The sequence below is a fragment of the Gambusia affinis genome, linkage group LG10 (genome assembly GCF_019740435.1).
Source record: "Gambusia affinis linkage group LG10, SWU_Gaff_1.0, whole genome shotgun sequence".
NCBI classification, from domain to species: domain Eukaryota; kingdom Metazoa; phylum Chordata; class Actinopteri; order Cyprinodontiformes; family Poeciliidae; genus Gambusia; species Gambusia affinis.
Window position 1 is genome coordinate 3,819,900 of NC_057877.1, and position 19,352 is coordinate 3,839,251.

General features: G+C 40.1%; 1 protein-coding gene and 1 long non-coding RNA gene across 6 annotated transcripts in view; both read right to left on the reverse strand.

The window, feature by feature from the left end:
* The window catches only part of LOC122838176, a 141,888-nt gene extending 141,597 nt beyond the window's left edge, over positions 1–291 (reverse strand). For all 4 annotated transcript variants that reach the window (XR_006371849.1, XR_006371850.1, XR_006371851.1 and 1 more), the window contains exon 1: positions 205–291. This is a non-coding gene — a long non-coding RNA (uncharacterized LOC122838176). The remainder of the gene's footprint in view (positions 1–204) is intronic.
* Positions 292–981: 690 nt separating this feature from the next.
* Positions 982–15,194, reverse strand: hdlbpa (high density lipoprotein binding protein a). Of its 2 annotated transcripts, none has more exons than XM_044128599.1 (28): positions 15,101–15,194; positions 12,567–12,637; positions 10,956–11,071; positions 10,715–10,878; positions 9,707–9,922; positions 9,411–9,617; positions 9,100–9,315; positions 8,802–9,008; positions 8,607–8,714; positions 8,425–8,529; positions 8,044–8,122; positions 7,812–7,951; positions 7,629–7,733; positions 7,427–7,540; positions 6,774–6,860; positions 6,557–6,688; positions 6,257–6,475; positions 5,801–6,022; positions 5,147–5,365; positions 4,894–5,032; positions 4,644–4,792; positions 4,468–4,572; positions 4,256–4,390; positions 3,315–3,458; positions 3,035–3,214; positions 2,649–2,765; positions 2,411–2,551; positions 982–2,332 (listed from the first exon to the last, which is right to left on the reverse strand). In XM_044128599.1, exons 3-28 carry the CDS (start codon positions 11,029–11,031, stop codon positions 2,243–2,245), a joined length of 3,816 nt encoding a protein of 1,271 aa, XP_043984534.1. In that variant the 5' UTR covers positions 11,032–11,071; positions 12,567–12,637; positions 15,101–15,194; the 3' UTR covers positions 982–2,242. The 2 variants fall into 2 exon arrangements, with proteins under 2 accessions (XP_043984534.1, XP_043984533.1); XM_044128598.1 differs by having other exon boundaries at positions 10,715–10,896.
* Positions 15,195–19,352: the final 4,158 nt, after the last annotated feature.

Sequence of the window (19,352 nt, forward strand, 5' to 3'; positions counted from 1 at the left end):
TGCCATCCTTGAAGCCATGTTATTAAAGTATTATCGTCACACTAAATATTCCAAGCGTGAACCGCTTCTGTGTTTTCCATTAAATAAACATTTCACATTAAGACCAACAGTAAGAAAACCATTCGAAGTGAACAGCTTGATAAATGCAACATTAAGAACGTTATAGCAATCTGGCTAAAGTATTTTCGGTCCAGTAAGACATACCTCGAATCGTTTTAATCAATCCTCTGAACCAGGCTCTCTTTACCGTCTGTAGCGGCTTCACGTCCTTTAATTGGTTGATTGATAATGTCACGCTATCCCAGGCGTCGGAATTTTTAAAAACCCAATATATTTTATTTAATCGTGTGGCCTCGAATCTTTGCCACTTTTTTTCTTTTTATATCTCCCGTCTCTCTTTATCAGCCATCTGGTTTTTAATTATTCCAACGTGATTAGCTGTTAGCCAATAGACTGTTCCGCTACCTGGCTGAGCCAATCAGCGCTCTCCAGCGCTTCTAGTGGCGAACAATATTATATATTCAGTTTTCTCAACTATACCGCGGCGTGGCGGATTATGATGAATTCATACCGGATATACCGTTACACTGTAAAGAATCCATCAGCTAGGACTTCAGCTCATCTACCGCATCAGAACGAGTGTTTCCATTTCATCGTTTTTGCTTAACTTTTGGACATCGCTTTGAGCCGAGCAATGGAGATCACCACATAACCAGAGATCATTCTGTTGTTTGGGCCAAAATGCTGAAAATGATTTATTATGCTTAATGTTTTACTGAATAGATTCTTTGTTCAACATGTGATCCAAATTTTGTCATTTAATTTTTATAGTGACCTTCCACAATTTTCTATTTTTAGATATACTCATGAACTGCTAAATTCTCAAACATCCATCTTATCCAGTCACCTCACAGCTTTGTGTTGGTCAATCATGAATATTAATTTGTGATGAACCCAAAAATGACACCAGAGATTAAAAAGTGTTTTCAATTTTTTTATTGGCTTTTGGACAATTTTTTCCAGTGTCGCCCATAACCGTTCACTTCATGGTATTTGCATAATCTTTCGTTCAGTACTAGGAGGATATAAACCAAGGTAGGTAGATGCTAGACATTTACTTAGCAGCTAGTAGGCTAAACATACACGCCAAGTAAAACACACAACTGGGAAGAAATGTTTTTGAAAGAATGAGGAAACACCTTGCAGTTGTCTACTGAAAGCAACTCATCTCTACCTGGTTTGTATCTTTCTAGTTGTAAGGCTGAAATAAAAATAAAAACTAAAAAAGGGAGGGGCCATTGCAGATGGGATCTGCATAGCAACTGGAAGACAAAGGGACTGGACACTGACCCATTACAGAGGGCGAAGAACGCGGGACGTCGTTAAAGTTGGCACAAGATGGTCGACTTCCGTAGAGTGATCTACTTTATAATGTAACGAATCTATTTAAAACAGTTAGTGTGAGGTTTTGATGCTGTGGAGCTCTAGCCTAGTGTTGTAGAAAGTTTAGGTGTGGCATGATCTCCAAGCATCTGGCAGTTTGAGTTGGTGCCATTCTGTGGTGGCTGAAACTCAGCCAACACCCTCCCCTCTCGTTCCCTCCCCAACACCTTCCATCACAGCTCACCAATTCATAAGGCTACAAGGTGGGAGCCGAAGTTTGATCGTTCGCACAGCAGCACAGGTATGAGCACATGGAAGGACATGATTGGACGATCACTATAGTGTGGAAACGGATGACTACGTCATTTTCACTGGGCTACATGGATGAAGCAGGAAGGGACGTGGGAACCCTCTACGACTGATGTTTAAGTTTGAACACTAAAAATCAGTATCTCCCCACCCCCAGTGTTCCTGCAAAAGGCAACTAAGATCAGGGCAGCGCACGTAAAAAGTAGTGATGTCTTTGTCATCACGATTTGGTAGAACAGTTCAAACCACAATGAGGCGTCTGGTCTAAAACATTTAAAACATCGGTGTAGACGCGATGGCAACGCGGCCGGAACATTTAGGCTCGAGACCGTACGAGTGAACGCAGACACGAAGCTCACGATGGATTACAGTATCTGAAAGCTCTTATTGTGGACTGGTGACCGAGATGCAGGATGATATTCTGAGAACTAAAGACTTTGAGGGTCAGCGGTCAGTCCAGGTCCAGAGGTTTTTTGGGGGGGGGTTTAGGAGGGATGCAGATGGACTTGGTGGAGGGGAAGATTTGACTAATTACGTTTAAGCCAATGGCTTAAAAGCGTTTGGGTCCCCAGGGCGACGCCTTCGCTTGGACCGGAGCGCCAAAGCTTGGGAAGTCTTCTGAGCTGCTCATGTCAGGAGCCTGAAAGAAAAAGGAGCAAATGGATTCAGAAAAACTAGTGAGGCAGAGTGGAATAGCAGCAGGTTGGGCAAGTCTCACCTTCTCGTTGCCAGTGGCCCAGGGAGCCTCTCTAACCACGAAACCTTTGGAATGGCCACGCTGCTCGTCCGCAGCAGCAACGCTGCCACCAGGTGGCCTCATGTATGCCATCTTTGCTTCATTTTCCACAACATCGGACAACTGAAAATAAAATAAAAAAAAAAAGTGCATGAGCAAACATTTGGCATTTGATCGTGACTGGACAAAAAGAAAGAAAAAAATGTTCAGAGGAGCTTACATATTCCTCTTCCAGGTTCAGGAGGTGATCGATGGCTTCATCCACGTGTTCAGGACGACCTACTACTGTCACAAGGTTTGGGTCTGCAGCGCCACTCTGTGGAAACCTGAGGTCAATCTGAAAACATAGAGAAGTCACGTTAAACTTAATGTTTAAGTCATAATAAAAATAAAAAAAAGACATTTTCAATAAAATAATATGGCTAGAAATTTTCTAGAACCTGTTTTTGACTTAAAAGCTCTGTGAATTTACATGTTTAGCTCTTGCCTTACTGTAATTAAAAGTCTGTACATTTACAAGAACATTTAAATGGCATCTGAGGTTTTAGTTGAGTTCCTTTGTGCATGTTCTAGACAGGAGGATATTTCAGCTCTACTGAAGTTCACCTTAAACTCATCCATGATCTTGCGGATGCCCTTGCCCCGAGCGCCAATGATGCGGGCGTGAACCCTGCTGTCCAGGGTGATGTTCTCGGTGATCATCTCCTCCAGCTCGTCCACTATAGCCTGGATAGCCTCCCGTGCAGCTATAGCGTTCTGCTCGTACCCTGTAATCGTGATCTGATCCTTTGAAGAAGGAAGAAGAAAAAAAATAAGATTTGAGCCATTCTATTTAATAAATGTGTTAAGAAAAAATTACTTTAAGCATTGGTTTCCCATACTATACCTGGTTTTCATCATTCTTCTCTGGGAACTGGATGTTCACATCATGCTCTGTGCGGATGTTTGTGATGATGGCGCCCTTGCGGCCGATGATTTTTGGGTGATACTTTGGGTCCACAGTGATGGTCAGTTTGAAGCTCTTGAGTGCCTGCAGGTTCAGGAGAGATTTTTTGCACAAAACTTGTTTTATTGCCCAATTTTATGCATTTGAAACTTTTGTGCTGATGTGTTGTGCATGACCTTAACAAGGTGACCTATTATGATTCCTTGAGCAGGTTAAGACAGGCCAAAACATGTTTACATTTTTTTGTACCAATATTCTTAGATAACGAGATTTGAGTGTGATCAGTTCTGTGTATCCAGGTAATTTCACAATGAGTTGTTTTAGGGCTTCTGTCATTTTAAATCAAAATAAGCTGCTGCTGGCCACACCCCTGAACTCACTGTAGGCTGCAAACAGATGCTTGATTATACGACTTTATGTCTGAAAAGCAGAAGTGGAGCCTCCTGCACAACCAACAAGAATGAAGCAAGTGTATTCTGGATGGCAAGTCAACAACAAAACGCATATCTTTTCCAGTAGCCGTTGTACGGACCATACAGCAGTAAAACTAGACAACCAAATGTGCAGGAGCTCAGCTTGGGTTGCTAAGTAACAGCGCCGTGCCTGTCATTCGTGACTTTACAGTTGAGAGGTTTTTGAAACCAATCATTTTCCAAATATAAAAAAAAAAAGAAAACATGAATTTATTGCCAAAAAACCCCACCAGTTTTTAGAAGCAGTAGAAACCAAATGGAAGAACAGAATTTGAATTTTGCATAATAGTTCCCATTTGAGATAATATTAAAGTTTAAGAGCAGGACTAAGAAAATCATCCCAGTTTTGTGTTGCATCTTGTTAAAGAGGCTGAAGCAGAACAACTTGAAAGAACTACAAATACAAACCCGTTCCGCCTGCTCAGCCTGCAGCTCCTTGACCCGCTCGAAGAGGCCTTCTTTGGCACGGTCAAGGTGAGAGGCCAAGCCGGTGATGGCGATTTTATCAGACTGCTGGTCAGGAGGAGGCACTTGTATGTTTACCTGGAAGCACATTGAAGTCATGAGGAAGCTCCACTGAGCCCACATTGCATTTTAACTGATTTTAAAAGATGGTGTACCTCAAATTCATCCATCATCTTACGAATTCCACTTCCTTTTTGTCCAATAATGTATCGATGAAGCTCAAAAGGCACTTCCACCTCAATTGTGACGGGAACCAGGGCCTGCAGAGAGGAGAAGACTCTTAGATGTAGAAAAGCAACTGACCAAACTGAGGCGTGGCGTCAGCTCTGACCTTCAGCGCTTCCAAGGCAGCCTCACAGCGCTCTTTGCGACCAGAAATCAAAATCACATCACACTTTTTGGGAGCGTTTGGGTCGACAGGTTCTTTCACTTCACCATTGGCCTCTCCGTTCTCCTGAACGGGAGCTTCTGCAGGAGGTGCTGATAAACAAACACATATACACACCGTTAACTGTTTGAAGCCAGAAACGCTCCTTTTTGTTTAAAGTTTGGTCAGAAACACAATGAAGGCCTGCTTTTACCTTGTGGGTCCTCACGCTCTGGAAACTTAATCTGCACGTTGTGATCTCTGGTGATCTGCTGAATACGTGAGCCCTTGGGACCCATGATGGAACGGTGGAACTTTTGAGAGATCACACAATCGACGGTCACCTGAGCCTCCTGGGGGTGGGGGGAGACAAACAAACAAACAAAAAAAAAATCATCAAGTAAAAATCTTAGAAGAAAGAAACAAGAGTTAAAAAAAAACAAAAAAAAAAAACAACCAACACTTACCAGGTCCTCAACAATCTCCTGCATACGCTTCTTGGCTGCCTCCACACATTCTTTGGCTCCTTTGAGGGTGACCTTGTCGCTCTGGGAGGCGGTTCGAGGGAAGCTCACCATGACGCCACCGTACTCATCAGCAAGGTCCCTGAGGACCTGACCCCGGCGGGCCACAAAGTAGCGATGGTACTTGGGATCGACGTTCATTGTGTCCTCCACAATGTTGTCCTTAAACCACAAAGTGGACATCACTTTTTAGAAACCACAAATTAGTTCAAATTGGCTTCACAGAAACAGAATAATCTGCACCTTTCACCCACTCAAATTTAAGACCATTATGAATGGAATCTAAGACCTACATATCTACTGAAGTATAGTACTGGCATTAAATTTGTTCTTACCCATAATAGATGCAAACAAAGCTAGCAAGGTAGCTGCTAACATACTCTAGCTAGCAAGAGTGTTGGTGAGTTACCAGCAGCCTCAAAAGTCCACAGTCTCAGAACACAAAGATATTCGAGTGCAACTCAAACTTTTGCCTGACAAAAAATGTCCCACAAGAGGAAAAAAACATTACACCAGAAATATCAAATAGGCCTCAAGGTTTTCCCTTTGAACCCACATACCAGCGTATGCCTGTAACGGACTTTTTTTTTTTCATACCAAACTCTTGATGAGCTCCTCCAGCTCCTTCTGGGCTGTCCGAACCGCCTCCTCAGTCCCGACCACAGTGATGAGTTCTTGGTCTTTGTCCTCAGAGGTGGGGAAAATGATTCTGGCACCGGTGCTGTCGCGGACCTTCCGGATGTTTCCGCCGCCTTTCCCAATGAGAAACTTGTGGTATTCTGGTTTTGCGTGCAGCTCAGCAGTGAAGCTCTTTATTTGCTGTGAAAGATGGTTTACCAAATTTTAAATTTAGAGTTCAGTAGGACTTTTCAGAATAAATTTATGATAGTTGACAGCTATGAAGAGGTGGTAACCACCCTAAAGTGTAGGTGGCTTTAGGGTGGACGAGTGTTAAACATTTTCTCACTGGCAAACATCAATACGATAGTATAAACACACGGCAAAATAAAATGTTTGCAAATTTAGCAAGGAAGTTGAAAGACTTGTATGAACCTTTTCCTCTGCTAAAGCAAGCAGTTGCTGCTTTGCTTTCTCCACCTCCTCCACTGGGCCTCTGATGGTGACTTTATCGATCCCTGAGCCCTCAGTGGGGAAGTGGATGTGCACGCCGCCACACTCCTCCATGATGGAGCGCACCAGGCGGCCCTTTGAGCCAATCAGCGAATTGTGCAACTTGGAGGGGATGGACACGTCCATTTCTGTGATGTTGGCCTGAATGCAGAGAGACAAGAATTAATAAACTGCAGTTTTACTATCATACAATCAGATGAACAGGGTCTCACGAGTGTTTACCAGTTCTTTCTGAATAGCCAAAATGCGGTTCCTTGCAGCTTCACAGTTTGCCTTCTTCCCTGTAATGACGATCATTTCAGAGTTGCTGTTTTCGGCAGGGAGGTCGATTTTGGTGTTTGTTTCCTCTCGGATCTACAGCATTAAAGATCTTGTTTAAGGCTTCTTCTTGAATTGAGGGTGCAATACAGAAAGAAAAAAAAAGTTCAACATACAGCACCTTCTTGATGTTTGCTCCTCCTTTTCCAATTATGTTCCTATGAAACTGCTTGAAGATGGGGACGGACAGAGTCTGGCTGTTCTCCACCTAAACCAGCAAAAATGAAAATGTGAACGCACAGTTACTGAAGGGATTCACCAACTCAAATTCCATTCACAAAAGTCTTAAATTTAAGACCTATATCTCCACAGAAAAGTACAAACTTCCTTCAGCCAAGTGGAGATGATTGCACTTACCCATAATTGATGCAAAAAGAGAGCTAGCAAGTGTGTTAGTGAGGACCGTTGGCCTCAACCGCCTTGACACAGAACACAATAAAGTACTTTTGCCTGACAGTTTGAGTTATTTGTTTTTCTGACAAAAGTCTTACAAGAAAAACAAACTGAATATACAAGATTAAATAGTCCTGCCAAGAGAAAACCTAAGACCTGTAATGTTAGATAATGATAATCAGAGACCTAGTAATAATGGGCAAAAAAAAAATAAAATAAATAAAAATCAGTAAAATGAAGACATTTTAAGGCCTTAATTTTAGATACATGCATGCAATATTTTAAGGATGCACAGACATCGTGTGCTGCACCTCAAAATGTGTATCACAGTAGTAATAAAAAAGGGAAAAATTTATTTAAAAAAAACAACTGACAGTTTACCATTTCAGCCACCATCTTCTGCATGAACTTGGAGCATTTTTCCACCTCGTTCCGAGGCCCTCTAAGTTGAACGATGTCACTCTTCTGTGCTGGGTCGGGGAAATTGATGATGACCTGGAACAAACGTTACGGAGCCCTTCAGAGACCGCCAGTAGCTTCAGTACAGAGCAAATGCAAACCAATACGAGGAGTTAGAACTGACCTCTGGAAATTTGTCCCGCACTTCCTTTATCTTCTCCCCTTTTTGCCCGATGATGGCTCTGTGTAAACGATGTTCGATGATCAAGTCCTTTGTACGCTCGTTCTCCTGCAAGCCCCACAAGTTATTGAGCAACGCGAGGCTGTACGTTGAACTACATGTAGCTTCTCAGCGCTGTGTACCAACCATGCGTGACGCTAGCTCCAGCAGCTCTTTCTTGGCTTCCTGCACACCCTGGGGATCCCCCTCTATGCGAATCAGGTTGCTCTTCTCGTTGTCAGGGGGGATGCGGACTGTCACCTTGTGCAACTCTTTGATGCGGTTGACTAAAAGTTAAAAATCAGAAAACAGATTGTTTGTAAGCACAAAAATAATAATTTTTTTAAAATTTATTATGCAGTTTCAGGAGCACACTTACTGTTGACGCCTCCTTTTCCAATCAGGTGACGATGGAATTTGGGATCCACAGTGATCTCTGCATAGTCCATTCGACTTACCTGTTAAAAGGCAAAATAATAAATAAATGAATAAATAATGAGACGTGTGCCTTCCATGAGTAGAAATGCACCACGAATGGCCTCGGACCAAATCGGATGGTTTTTAACTTCATTAAGTCAGAAATCCTCTTTCACAGATGACTGAATTCATCATTCCTAAATTCTACCAAATCATGTCACTATTTGGTGTAGACATTGTCACAGAGAAGAAATCTTAAGTTTTTAGTATCAGCAGGTCAAAGATTTTCTTCAAGTACAGAAGATAATTCATTTGCTAGACTTCAGTGAAAATGAATCCTCACCAAATCCGTAACAATGGCCTCAATCTGACTCTGCACCATCTGCACGTCTTTGGTTGGTCCTTCCAAAGTGATTTTATCTTCTCCCTCGGTGAACTCAATGTGCACCTGAACAAACAATAAAAACATCAATTCATTTAGCACCACTAAACACTCAAACTTCTTCCACTCTAGACGACACTCACCTTGGGCATCTGTTGGGTGATCTTAGCCAAGTTCTGTCCCTTTTTGCCAATGATGAAACGATGAAGCCAAGAAGGAGCTGACACCGAGGAAACAGTATAACTGTTTGCCTGAAAACAGAAACAAAAAGTTAGTTTTACCTCCAACTCTCATGCCCTCAGGTTAGCATTTTCACTCGGCATCAGAAACGCCTGTACCTTGGCGTACACTTCGGTGAGGGCCTGCCCCAGGCGGTCAGGCTCTCCACGAAGGATGACTGTTTCTGAGCTGTTGTCTGAAGGTGGGATCTCAACCGAGACGCCAGTTCTATCCAGGATCTCCTGCAGGGTGTTTCCCTTGGGGCCGACGACATACTTGTGCTGAGACTTCTTCACCTCCACTGCAATCGTGGTGGTACTCTTCTTCTGCAGGAGACACAAAGACCAGATATTTGTACCTTTTGACAGGAACTAAACATTGTTCTATACAATCAGATTTTTGTTGCCTCCACCTCACCTTCTCCTCATGGATCTTCTTGATCAAAGCCACAGCAAGAGCCACCTGCTCCTTTTCCCCAGTGATGACAATCTCATTCTTATTCACGCTTGGAGGGGGGACATTAATGCGAGCACCAGTTTCCTGCATCATCTCTCCGACTATCTTATTGTAGGCACCGGTGATAAAGGGATGGTACACCTTATCAATGTTCACCCTCTCCACAGCACGCTTATCCTATTTTTTTAAAAAATGCATAAGAAAAGTTAAAAATGGCAAAACCGGGAAATAAAAATGAATGTGGAAATGCTTCCGCAGGGCATCAATATTACCTGCTCAGCAGAGATCAACAGGATCTCATGCTTTGCCTTTTCCAGACCCTCCTTGGTACCAGAGATCTTGATCTGGTTGCTGGGGTCGTCGGGTCGTGGGATCTGGATCTTGGTGGCAGTCTTGAGCTCTAGCTCCTGAAGCTTCTCCCCATTTTTGCCGATGACAAAGCGATGGTGTTCCTTCGGGATAGCGACAGTCGCTGAAGCCTGAAAAAAGCCGAAACAAAAAAAAACATTTCAGCCATCTTTGTCACAGACAATAAATGTTGAGCAATAGAAATTCCAAAGCGTCGTACTTGAGTCTGCAGTCGGGACACAATCTCCTTGCGGGCCTTCATCACAGCATCCAGCTTCCCAGACACCATGATGGAGAGACCCTGGTCTTTAGCCAAGGAGAGTTCCAGGTGGGCTCCGGTCCTGTGCATGATGTCCACACAGACCTTTGCTTGCTCCCCTTCCCCAAACTGGTTAATGTCCTTGTACTTGCGCTCCTCCAGCGGCACATGGAAAACCTGAGATGTATAAAAAATAAAAAAATAAAACAGATATTGCATTGAATTCATTAATGGGTGCCACAATAGCTGCAGTGAAACTCAATTCCATTGTTTAAAGCATACAAAGTCACGAGACGGAACTTTGTGTTGCATTTTTGGTATGCCCATAAATCTAATGTACAAACTACATTAATCTTTAATCAAGTCCCACCACTAAAACCATGGTCAAATTTAAGACTATTATTTAATGCCACATTGAAGTAAATTTAACACAGAAAAAAAACAGTACATCTATAGAATGATCAGAGGATGCTGATGCATTACAATCAAGCACAGGAAAAACCGACATTTCTGGGGTCCACTTGTGGCTCTTAGCAGCAGCCTTAACCTCCCTAGTGCCAAGTTTTTAGCAAGAAATAACCTAATATTTTAAGGATTAGCAACAGAAGTGATCCAGGAGCAAAGATGAACATCATCCAGCCAACTGGCGATACTTTATAGATGAAAAAAAAAAGAAAAAGAAAAGCTAACTAGGGAACATTAGCCGCTAGTTATTGGTAGCCTTAAGTCACAGAACACAAGGAAGATGTCTGCATATAAAACTTTTACCTGCAAATATTATAGGCAACAAAATGTACAAAATTATATAGTCATACCATGCCAAAATTTAAGACTTGTGATTAATGCATTTAAGGCCAATTTGCATTCAAGACATTAGGCAGGATGTAAGGAAAATGTAAAATTCTTATAAATTTGAGCAAAAGGAGACACAGGACCAGATGTAAAGCTAAAGTAGTAGTACTGGTGCACCTGGGTGATAATGGAGGACTTGAGAGGCCGAATCTTTGATGTCCAGGCATTGGCAGTTTCCTGCGTCCCCTCAGGTGTGGCCGCTTTCTCAGGGAGAGGTGGGAAGGCATCCTTGTAGGTAGGAAGTTCCTCCTCATCTTCTCCAGCACTGGGGCCTCCAGCAGCTGGAGGGGAGGGTGAAACTACTCGAATTACCAAAACATAAAGTGATAAAAATACATAAATGGTCAGAAACACTCACCACCACTTTGCTCTGGCAGAAGCCCACTGCGGTGCTCGATGAAGCTTTCCTGCGTAAGTACAGCGACTGAGCTCATGGTTAAGATCCCACGTCAAACACAGAGTCCGAGTGTGCCACTGGAAACAAAGCGCATGGTTTAGTACAGTTACAACCACAATGCAGCTAACAAGTAGAGGTTAAAGTAACAAATTATAGTTTGTTCATTTTTTGGAAAGGGGTAGAGTTCAGAAAAACGGTAGTCATACGAGACACACGTTATTACAATTTGAATTTTGGCTCAATTACATTCAAACAGGTCAGGAAACGTTTAAGCTCAAGAACTAAACACGGTTTTTTGGGGGGGGTTTTTAATAAATAAAATAAAGTCACATGATCATGAGTAAGCTTATTATAACTGAACTTTGGTTTTCCCTTTATCTAATCTACTTTTATCACAGAAAACCCCTGTTCCAGAGATCACGATCACCTTTATTAGCAATGCCAAATGCAGTGCACCATCTCTGGCTCTTCAAACAGCACTATTCCAAGAATTATAGTAGGGTGATGGCTAAGAGGATTTCACTCAGTGACCTCTCTCTATGTCCACAATGCAAGAGATTAAAGTTCATGAGCGGTCCGTGTCTTAGATCTTTTAGCCAACGGTTCAGTTCTAAGAGCAAATTTCAGAAGTGCTCACCTCCACCTTGTTGAATTTTATGTGTTAAGCTCCAACAGCAATCCTCATTAATGAGGGAATACAGTTTCTTGGAAAAAGGATATGCACCTTGTTTTAATTTGATCACATATAAAACAAAAACTCGATATCAACAGGGGAGTCTCTAGTTTGTGTGTTTTGGTCAAGAAACTCTTGCCAACAAAGAAAAGAATGAATAATATTAGGGTGGATTTTCCTCCAAGAAAAGCAGAAAAAGGTTATAAAAGCATGAACAATTTGAGTGTGTTACAAAAGAAATGTTAAATCTAGAGAACAGCTGTCGCAAATTGAGGCAGCAACAACAACCCATTTGTTCAACCAGAGGTTTTAATAACCATTACTGAAGTCATAATCTACAGAGTTAACTGTAATAATCTACGTTCACATCATGAATTTATGACCACACTCCTCTGCTTTAAAGGTGGGAACATGATAAAGAAATGTGCTGGTGTCAGTCCCGTCCACATGTGTGTGCAGGTGTGTGTGTACAAGGCGTGCTGTGTGCTCAAAATATGTGAACCATGTAGAAGTCCCAGCCACCTGGCTGCACAGGTGTCTTCACGTCTCCTCTTTCCGCCAAGCTAGTTCAATAAGAATGACACCAGAGTCTAAAAAGGCTAAATGATCATAACCATAAAGATGTGCAATGAAAGGAATACGCCTTTTAGAGATGACCCCCCAGTACATAGTCATAGTCATTTACTATTGGTCCAAGTTTATCCCACCTTTTGCTGCTTCAGCATAGTAAAGTGAAACTGACTGCACTGTTTTATAACTGGGATGAAACTGGAAAGCGCATTATCAACTTTGAACCCATCCTCTGTATACAACCGACGGACTCAACATTTGTTATGAAAAACTAAAGATTTATTCTATGTAAATGATTTAAAAACGCTGCATGTGTGCAAACAACTTACCAGCTAAATGGTCAGTTACCAGATAATCCGTCCTGTAAAATGCAAGTTCCCGTCAGCCTGCCAGCTTTTACCTGTTAAAAATAACAAATAGGATGAAGGTAAGGACTCCAAAAGGAATTATTCTTGTCTATGAAAAGCTTTAAGGTTTAAATTCCTGTACTGTTTTTTTGGTGAACAAGCAGATTTGCAATAAATACACCAGCAAATGACTCTTCAATGATAAATCAGACAGACCAATTATTGTTTTCCTAAAACAAACGATTCTGGTCTAGTCAAGATAAAACCTAAAAACTGAAAATTTTGGAGACTTTCCCACAAAAAGCAGTATGAACCAATATTGCAGTCTTTGTAGAATTGGGGGGGGGGGAATATAGTAAACTTTCACTTAAACAGGCTTTTACACACACGTAACAGTAACAAGAAAGACTGTTTAAGATGGGTTTAGTTGTCATTGATGGCTTAATTATGTATGAAGTGCAAAACAAGTTGAATTGCATTTCATCGTGCTTGCGTGTTTAAGACTATAATTTGAGCTTAAGTATTGTGAATAATGTCTTCTAATTACACCTTGTCATATTTTCACATTTCCTGTCAAATTATTATAATTTTTTATATAATATAATTTATAATATAAGTTTTCTGGGGGAAACTCTGGCAGGATTCACACAGATGAATCTCAGGAGTGATTTGAATTAGACTCAAGGTAAAAATATTTTAAAAACAATAAACAGGGCAGTGCTGTGCTCCACCACTGCACAACAAGAGTTTACTTGCATGCAGCATGCTGAGCTTTTTATGTACAACGGACCTTATCCAGTGAGAAGTTTCACTAGTTTTCTGTCTCTTACGGAGGCTTATTAACATAAGAGTCAAATCCTTTTAGTCAACAGTGTAATTCCCAGGTCATGAGTGACACGGTGAAGCTTTTGACTAAACATTGGGGAAGGGAAACATCTTTGCACTCCTGCAGCCAAAACATGATTTCTAGTTTGGCATGTTACCAATTATGTACTATTATGGGTTCCTTCTTTGTACCAATTACTGGCCATGCTCCCAAAAGAAAGTAAAGAGAAAAAAAAAAAGTGTATATCAAAGATAGATTTTTAAAAATTCACAAAAACAAATCCATACCCAGTGTTGTCGTTGCATAATAATGGACTGGATCCATTTGTCTTGAAAAAAGACTGACGAGTTTCAAGTTTAAAGTAAATACAGAAAGAAAAACTGTTGATAGGACGGCATATGCTTTGCTGGGTCTAGAAAAATCTGATTCAGACAACTCAGGCTGTCAAAGTATAATTATTCTGAACACTGAACACGTGGAAAATCTAAGTTATAACACTTTCATCTATATTTAACAGATCTTTGACATTGTTTAATGTAGACTGAAGATTATTAATTACCTCAAAATCATGTGCATCCAAAAAAATACTACTAAAAAATAAAAATCCATGCATACCCTCAGACATGAATTTGGCATCCAAAAGTTTTGTTTTTTTTCTGAATCAGGTTTTGAATTCTACTTCTGAATATATACTCATTTGAGAATTTAGCCAACATAATTTTGCAGTTTTATGAAACTTAAAATACAGTATAGTGATGCCAAGGAGAAGGGATATGCAACACGCCAGGTATTTATTAAAAAGCTACTAATAAGTCAGTGTCTTGTTACTCTGTACTTCATGATAAATTGCATTAATATTTCCTACAGCCTGCCAACATTCGAGCCTCGATAACATTATAGTCTAAATCCCAGCTTATAGACTTAAGAAGGCAGCTAACAGGATATCATGTTAACTAGCTGACAGCTGCCAACGACACTTTACAGCACAGTTAATGCTAGGTGCCTTCACATCGGCTAATATTGCCTAGCCGATAAAACATATAGTCTGCCTGACAAAAACTAATAATATCAAACGAGGACACGGAGATAACGTTAGGTACTCGGGTCATTGAGTAGAGGTGTGAGAGTCACAAGGACAAATAGAGAATAACTGAATATCAGCCCAGAAACCATAGCTTGTTAGCAAACTTGCTAAAAACTTTGACTGCGGCGTGTACGACTGTGACACGTAGCTCTTCGGCTAATAGGTAGCCTTAACTTAGCATGCCTCATTCTCACTTGGAAAACACAACTTAAGTCTGTCTGTTTTACAGTTGGTGACATTAGATTGTCAGATAGTTAAAAGCTAAAAACTTTGCAATAATCCCAACTGTACATTTAGACAGTGACCGTGACGTTTTATGCGGATTATCTAGCATTAGTACACTCAATAAAAGTACAAGTCCAACTATAGCCTAGCTAGCGAGCTAACGTTAGCTTCCATAACGTTCGACTAGAGAGCTAAGTCCACGTAGGCACAGCTGAGAGAGGGTTGAAATGACACGGAGTCAGGCCAGAACATAGTGTAATATATACAGCTCACCCCTTAAGTGGCCAAAGGACAAGTACCGCGGTGGTTTATTAGTGGTCAGTAGAAGTCACGGATGTCGGGAATACAGACGTATAGGACTGAAAACAAGCCAGTACTTACTTCTTTTATGTGTTCGTCTCCCCTGAAGGTGCAGGAGCTGAGCTGAAATTCCACTGGCGAGAAGGTGGGAGTGAAGCCTCACGGATATATAGAGGTCTCCGCCACCAATCATGTCCTAAAACGTCACGTCCAAGAGTCCGGTTACAAATAACTTATTTTCATTCCCCTCAAACATTGTGATTTGTGTTGTCATTTATTTTATTTTTCCTAAAAAATTAAGCGTTAGAGTGAGGCAACATTTGCAGTGGACAATGAACTAACTTACAATAGAATCAAGAAATTAACTTTTTCTATTATTTTAAGTTACAGATAATATTGACTGTACAGTAAGTACAGCGGTAATAAACAAGTAACGCAAGCAAAAAAGTGTTCAACAGAAATAAAGTTTCTAACTTTTTTTTATCATTGAATTGCATGGATATGTAGAAGAGACATAGCTACTGAGATTACAGCTAAAAGATCCCGAGTTTTTACTTTAAATGAATCTTCTAAATAGTTTTTCCTTTGCAATTTTTTAAAAACATACTTATCTTTTGGTTTTTAAAAAAGGGAAGCTTAAATATCAGCCTTCTCTTTCTTATTACAGCGTCAAACTTTAAAAGTTGTGGCAGATCATGCTTAATAAACTGCCTCCTTCTTTTGTACACCTTCAGTGTTTTTTTGTGTGACATGAAGGCATCCTGAAACCATGCATCATTGCAGGTTTCTTCCTCCTTGTATCACAAATAATCTCAGACAGCCATCTTCACCCCAGTTACAATCTCTTCATCACCACTGAATTCATTCACTTTCATTAACTCCACTCTAAGATTTTCATGATTTTGACTCAGATTGTAAGCAGTAAATAATCTCACATAAACTGATGACTAAACCTATTCTGTTTGGTTCTTTGGTACACTCAGTACAACTTCTTATTTTGTATACATTATTTTTGGGGAGGAAAAAACATGCAGAAGATTTTTTTTTTACAAAATCCCTGGCGGCGCAAATATTGTCAGTTATTACGCAAACCCATAGAATCACAGAACCTCCAACATACTCAGTTGTTGTACTTTTCCATAATGATTTCTGTTTTACTCCAGGCCCACCTGAGGCGGTTTTAGCTGACAAACTCCATGTTGGTCTCATCTAAGCAAATAAAACAGTTTCAGGTGAAACGTCCAGTGGAGCGTGGCAACCTGCAAACATTTGCTGTTGTGAGAAAGAGTCTGTTTCCTGACAGGCTCTCAAACAAACAGGTTGGATGTAGCTAGCAAGTTGCTATAGAAATTTGATGAAGCCAACATTTAGTTTTCAGTGAATTTGAGATTCATTAACCATCTTTTCCTTTTCATTCTTTCACATAGCGGTAAGATAAAGTTAGGTCCTCATCCATTGCTCTTGATCACAGTTCTAATTGGCTTAGGACAATTCATTATAACTCTAAATTCAGATTTAGTCCACATAAGGACAGAAGATAATGTCATCACTTTTTTTTAGTTATTGAATATAGTGTAGAACAACACATATTTGCTTTATGCCATGTTCTGTTGTCTTCCCCATTTTGAAATGTCACCATGCAACATCAAATAATAATAATAATAATAATAATAATAATAATAATAATAATAATAATAATAATAATAATAATAATAATAATGGGATCTGCAATCTCTTTTTCAATCTCCTGGTAAGATTGCTACACCATTTACAAATATCAACGTTTATATTCAACCAGAGAAATAGAATTAAATTCAATAGTTCAAATTCAAAAATATTTTATTGATTCCAAAGGAAAATTGAATCAACTATTATGGAATAATAATAAAAATTAATAATAATAAAAAATTGATATGAATATCTCCCAGAGGAGACATGGCCCAGGGAAACGGGCATTCATGTCTCACTAATTAGAAGTTTCTAATTCAATTCAAAGTCAACAAATACTTTATTTATCACAAAGCCAAATGAAATTTTGTGATGACTCATATGGAGTGGTAATTGTTAGTCTTGCAGCAAATCAGAAGACTCCCCTGACTGAAGTTGACTAATTTTCTGGGTAGCAGAGATGATGTTCCACAGTGACATGTCCTGTTGCATGTTCAGTTACTGGCAAGCACTGCTAATCCACCTCATTTGCTTTTGCCTCTTCTCTATATGGCTCTGTCTGCTTGTGTAGTTGGAAGCTGGACAGAGAGATGTAGGAGTAAGGGATCTGATCCTCGTCCATTCTGATCAGTATAGGAGATGGTGTGAACTTCCTCTTTCTCTCTCTGCTCTTTGGTCCTGCTCTGCATCAGCGAAGTCACCTTTTCCAACTTGTCTGGGATTTCCCACCATGCCTCACTGTAGGCAGGATGTTCCTTTTGCCATGTAAATTTAATGTGCAACTTAGTTTTCTACTGGTAAGTTTCTAGTCGCGTCTTTCAGAATTCAAAGTTGTACATTTTGTTCTATAAACGTTTGTTATGGTGTCCATCTGCCACAGGGTTTTATCAGCAGCTGCCAAATGGTTTGAAAATGAATCTTACTGCTCCTTCCAACCTGAGATTGTATCAAAATGATATTAAAATGCTTCCTGCTCAGAATAAAAACACAAGCCTAAACTACACAAGAGGTATGGAAAGCAATTTGAGTTAAAAATCATTTTGGAAAAAAATGCAGCATATGAAATAATGGTGGACCTTTCACAAGAAAGAAACTGCAGCAGCTTTTTCTATTGTGAGTCAGAACAGAAAGTATTCAAAGTAACATCTGGATAACCACAGAAGGCTTTTGGAGCTAATGCTAAAGGACAGAATAAGTTAAGAAACTGAAACTGAAATTTGGCTGCTCAGTCCACTAGAGCAAGCAAAATTAAAAACACATTTAAGAAAATGTTACAGAAATAACCTTTTTTAGGGGTCATAGGCATTTATTGCATAATTTTTCATGATAAATGATATGACAAATTTGTCACAATGCATTTCTTTTCATGATAAGAATTTTGATTTATCGCTGACATGATCAATTCCAGTTAATAATGTTTTAAAAAAAATGTCTGTAAAGTCAGGATTGTTATTTTTGCTATTTTCTCCACTGTTTCTGTTGCTAAACTATGTGGAGTTTAGCGATACAAATCACTTCTTTAAGCATATTACACATTGGAATGATTTTCAAGAGCAATGTTTTTGTTTATGGGGCTATGATTGCTGTGTCATGCAGACACACCCATACAGTTACCTTAAAAAAATAATATAAATAATGTAATGGTCGTGACATGACAAAATGTGAAATCACTTTTATAGTGTAGGAGTACTTTCTTACTGCTATCTTTACTAGATTTTTTTTAGATTTTTTAGCCCTTTTCTTCTGTATTGCAGTTTGCTTCCTGAAACTGCTATCAGTTGTTCAATCCTGGGAAGGCAGGTGGGATTTTATTTTTTGCACTGAGGCCCGCAGATAATATTCATGTTCATATTGCCATCATGATGCGGTAAACAGAGAATAATATAAATGAACAACAATATACTTCTTATTATTTCTACCACTTTCACCCTGGATTAAGTTGTAATATGTGCAATACATTAAGGAACACCATGGGCGACTGCCTCACGTTATTGCAGGACCATGTATCACGACTAACTTGATTACACAGAGACACCATCAGGAGGTCCTGGATTCACTGAGAATAATGACTACAGATCAAAAGATAGCCTGAAAACAGCCAAGTCAATCGACGGCTCTCTAGTGGCCGTCTTTATTTTGATGATCATCCACTAAAAACATCTAGATATTTGAAAACTAAAACTAGGAAGCATGAGTGAAACGTTTAGTCAGAAATAAAAACGAGGATAGAAAAAGTATGTGAGTACACTGCCAGATAGCTTAGTGAGAGATGAAGTGTTTGATCATTTTTAAAGATGACAAGACAAAGGCAGGGGTCGGTTAAAAACAGGGACAGGGACATGCATCTCAAACAGACACACAGCCCTGCTGCTGACCAGGCACTCTCAATGCATGCTGGGACTTCACTCCATGACCATCTGAATAAAGCAGCAGATCTAAAACCTTGAATGAGTGTCTGTAATTGTGGTTATTTAAGATTTGGTAGAACAAAACAAGGGTACCATAATCAGCTTATTTTACACTTACATATCCAGACCCTGATCAACAAACTGAACGGTCAGGTTAGAAAGGAGGGGGGCGGGGGGGGGGGGAACAAAACACCCTAGGATAGTTTACCCAGAATTAACCTTTCTAACATTCAAGCTCTACGGTCTGCATGCAGAAA

Coding starts and splice junctions, on each gene's coding strand:
- hdlbpa (XM_044128598.1), bottom strand. CDS start 11,031: ATGAGCTCAGTCGCTGTACTTACGCAGGAAAGCTTCATCGAGCACCGC. Junction 9,923..10,714: donor AGTCCTCCATTATCACCCAG/GTGCACCAGTAC, acceptor TATACATCTCAG/GTTTTCCATGTGCCGCTGGA. Junction 4,573..4,643: donor CTGCCTTGGAAGCGCTGAAG/GTCAGAGCTGAC, acceptor TCCTCTCTGCAG/GCCCTGGTTCCCGTCACAAT.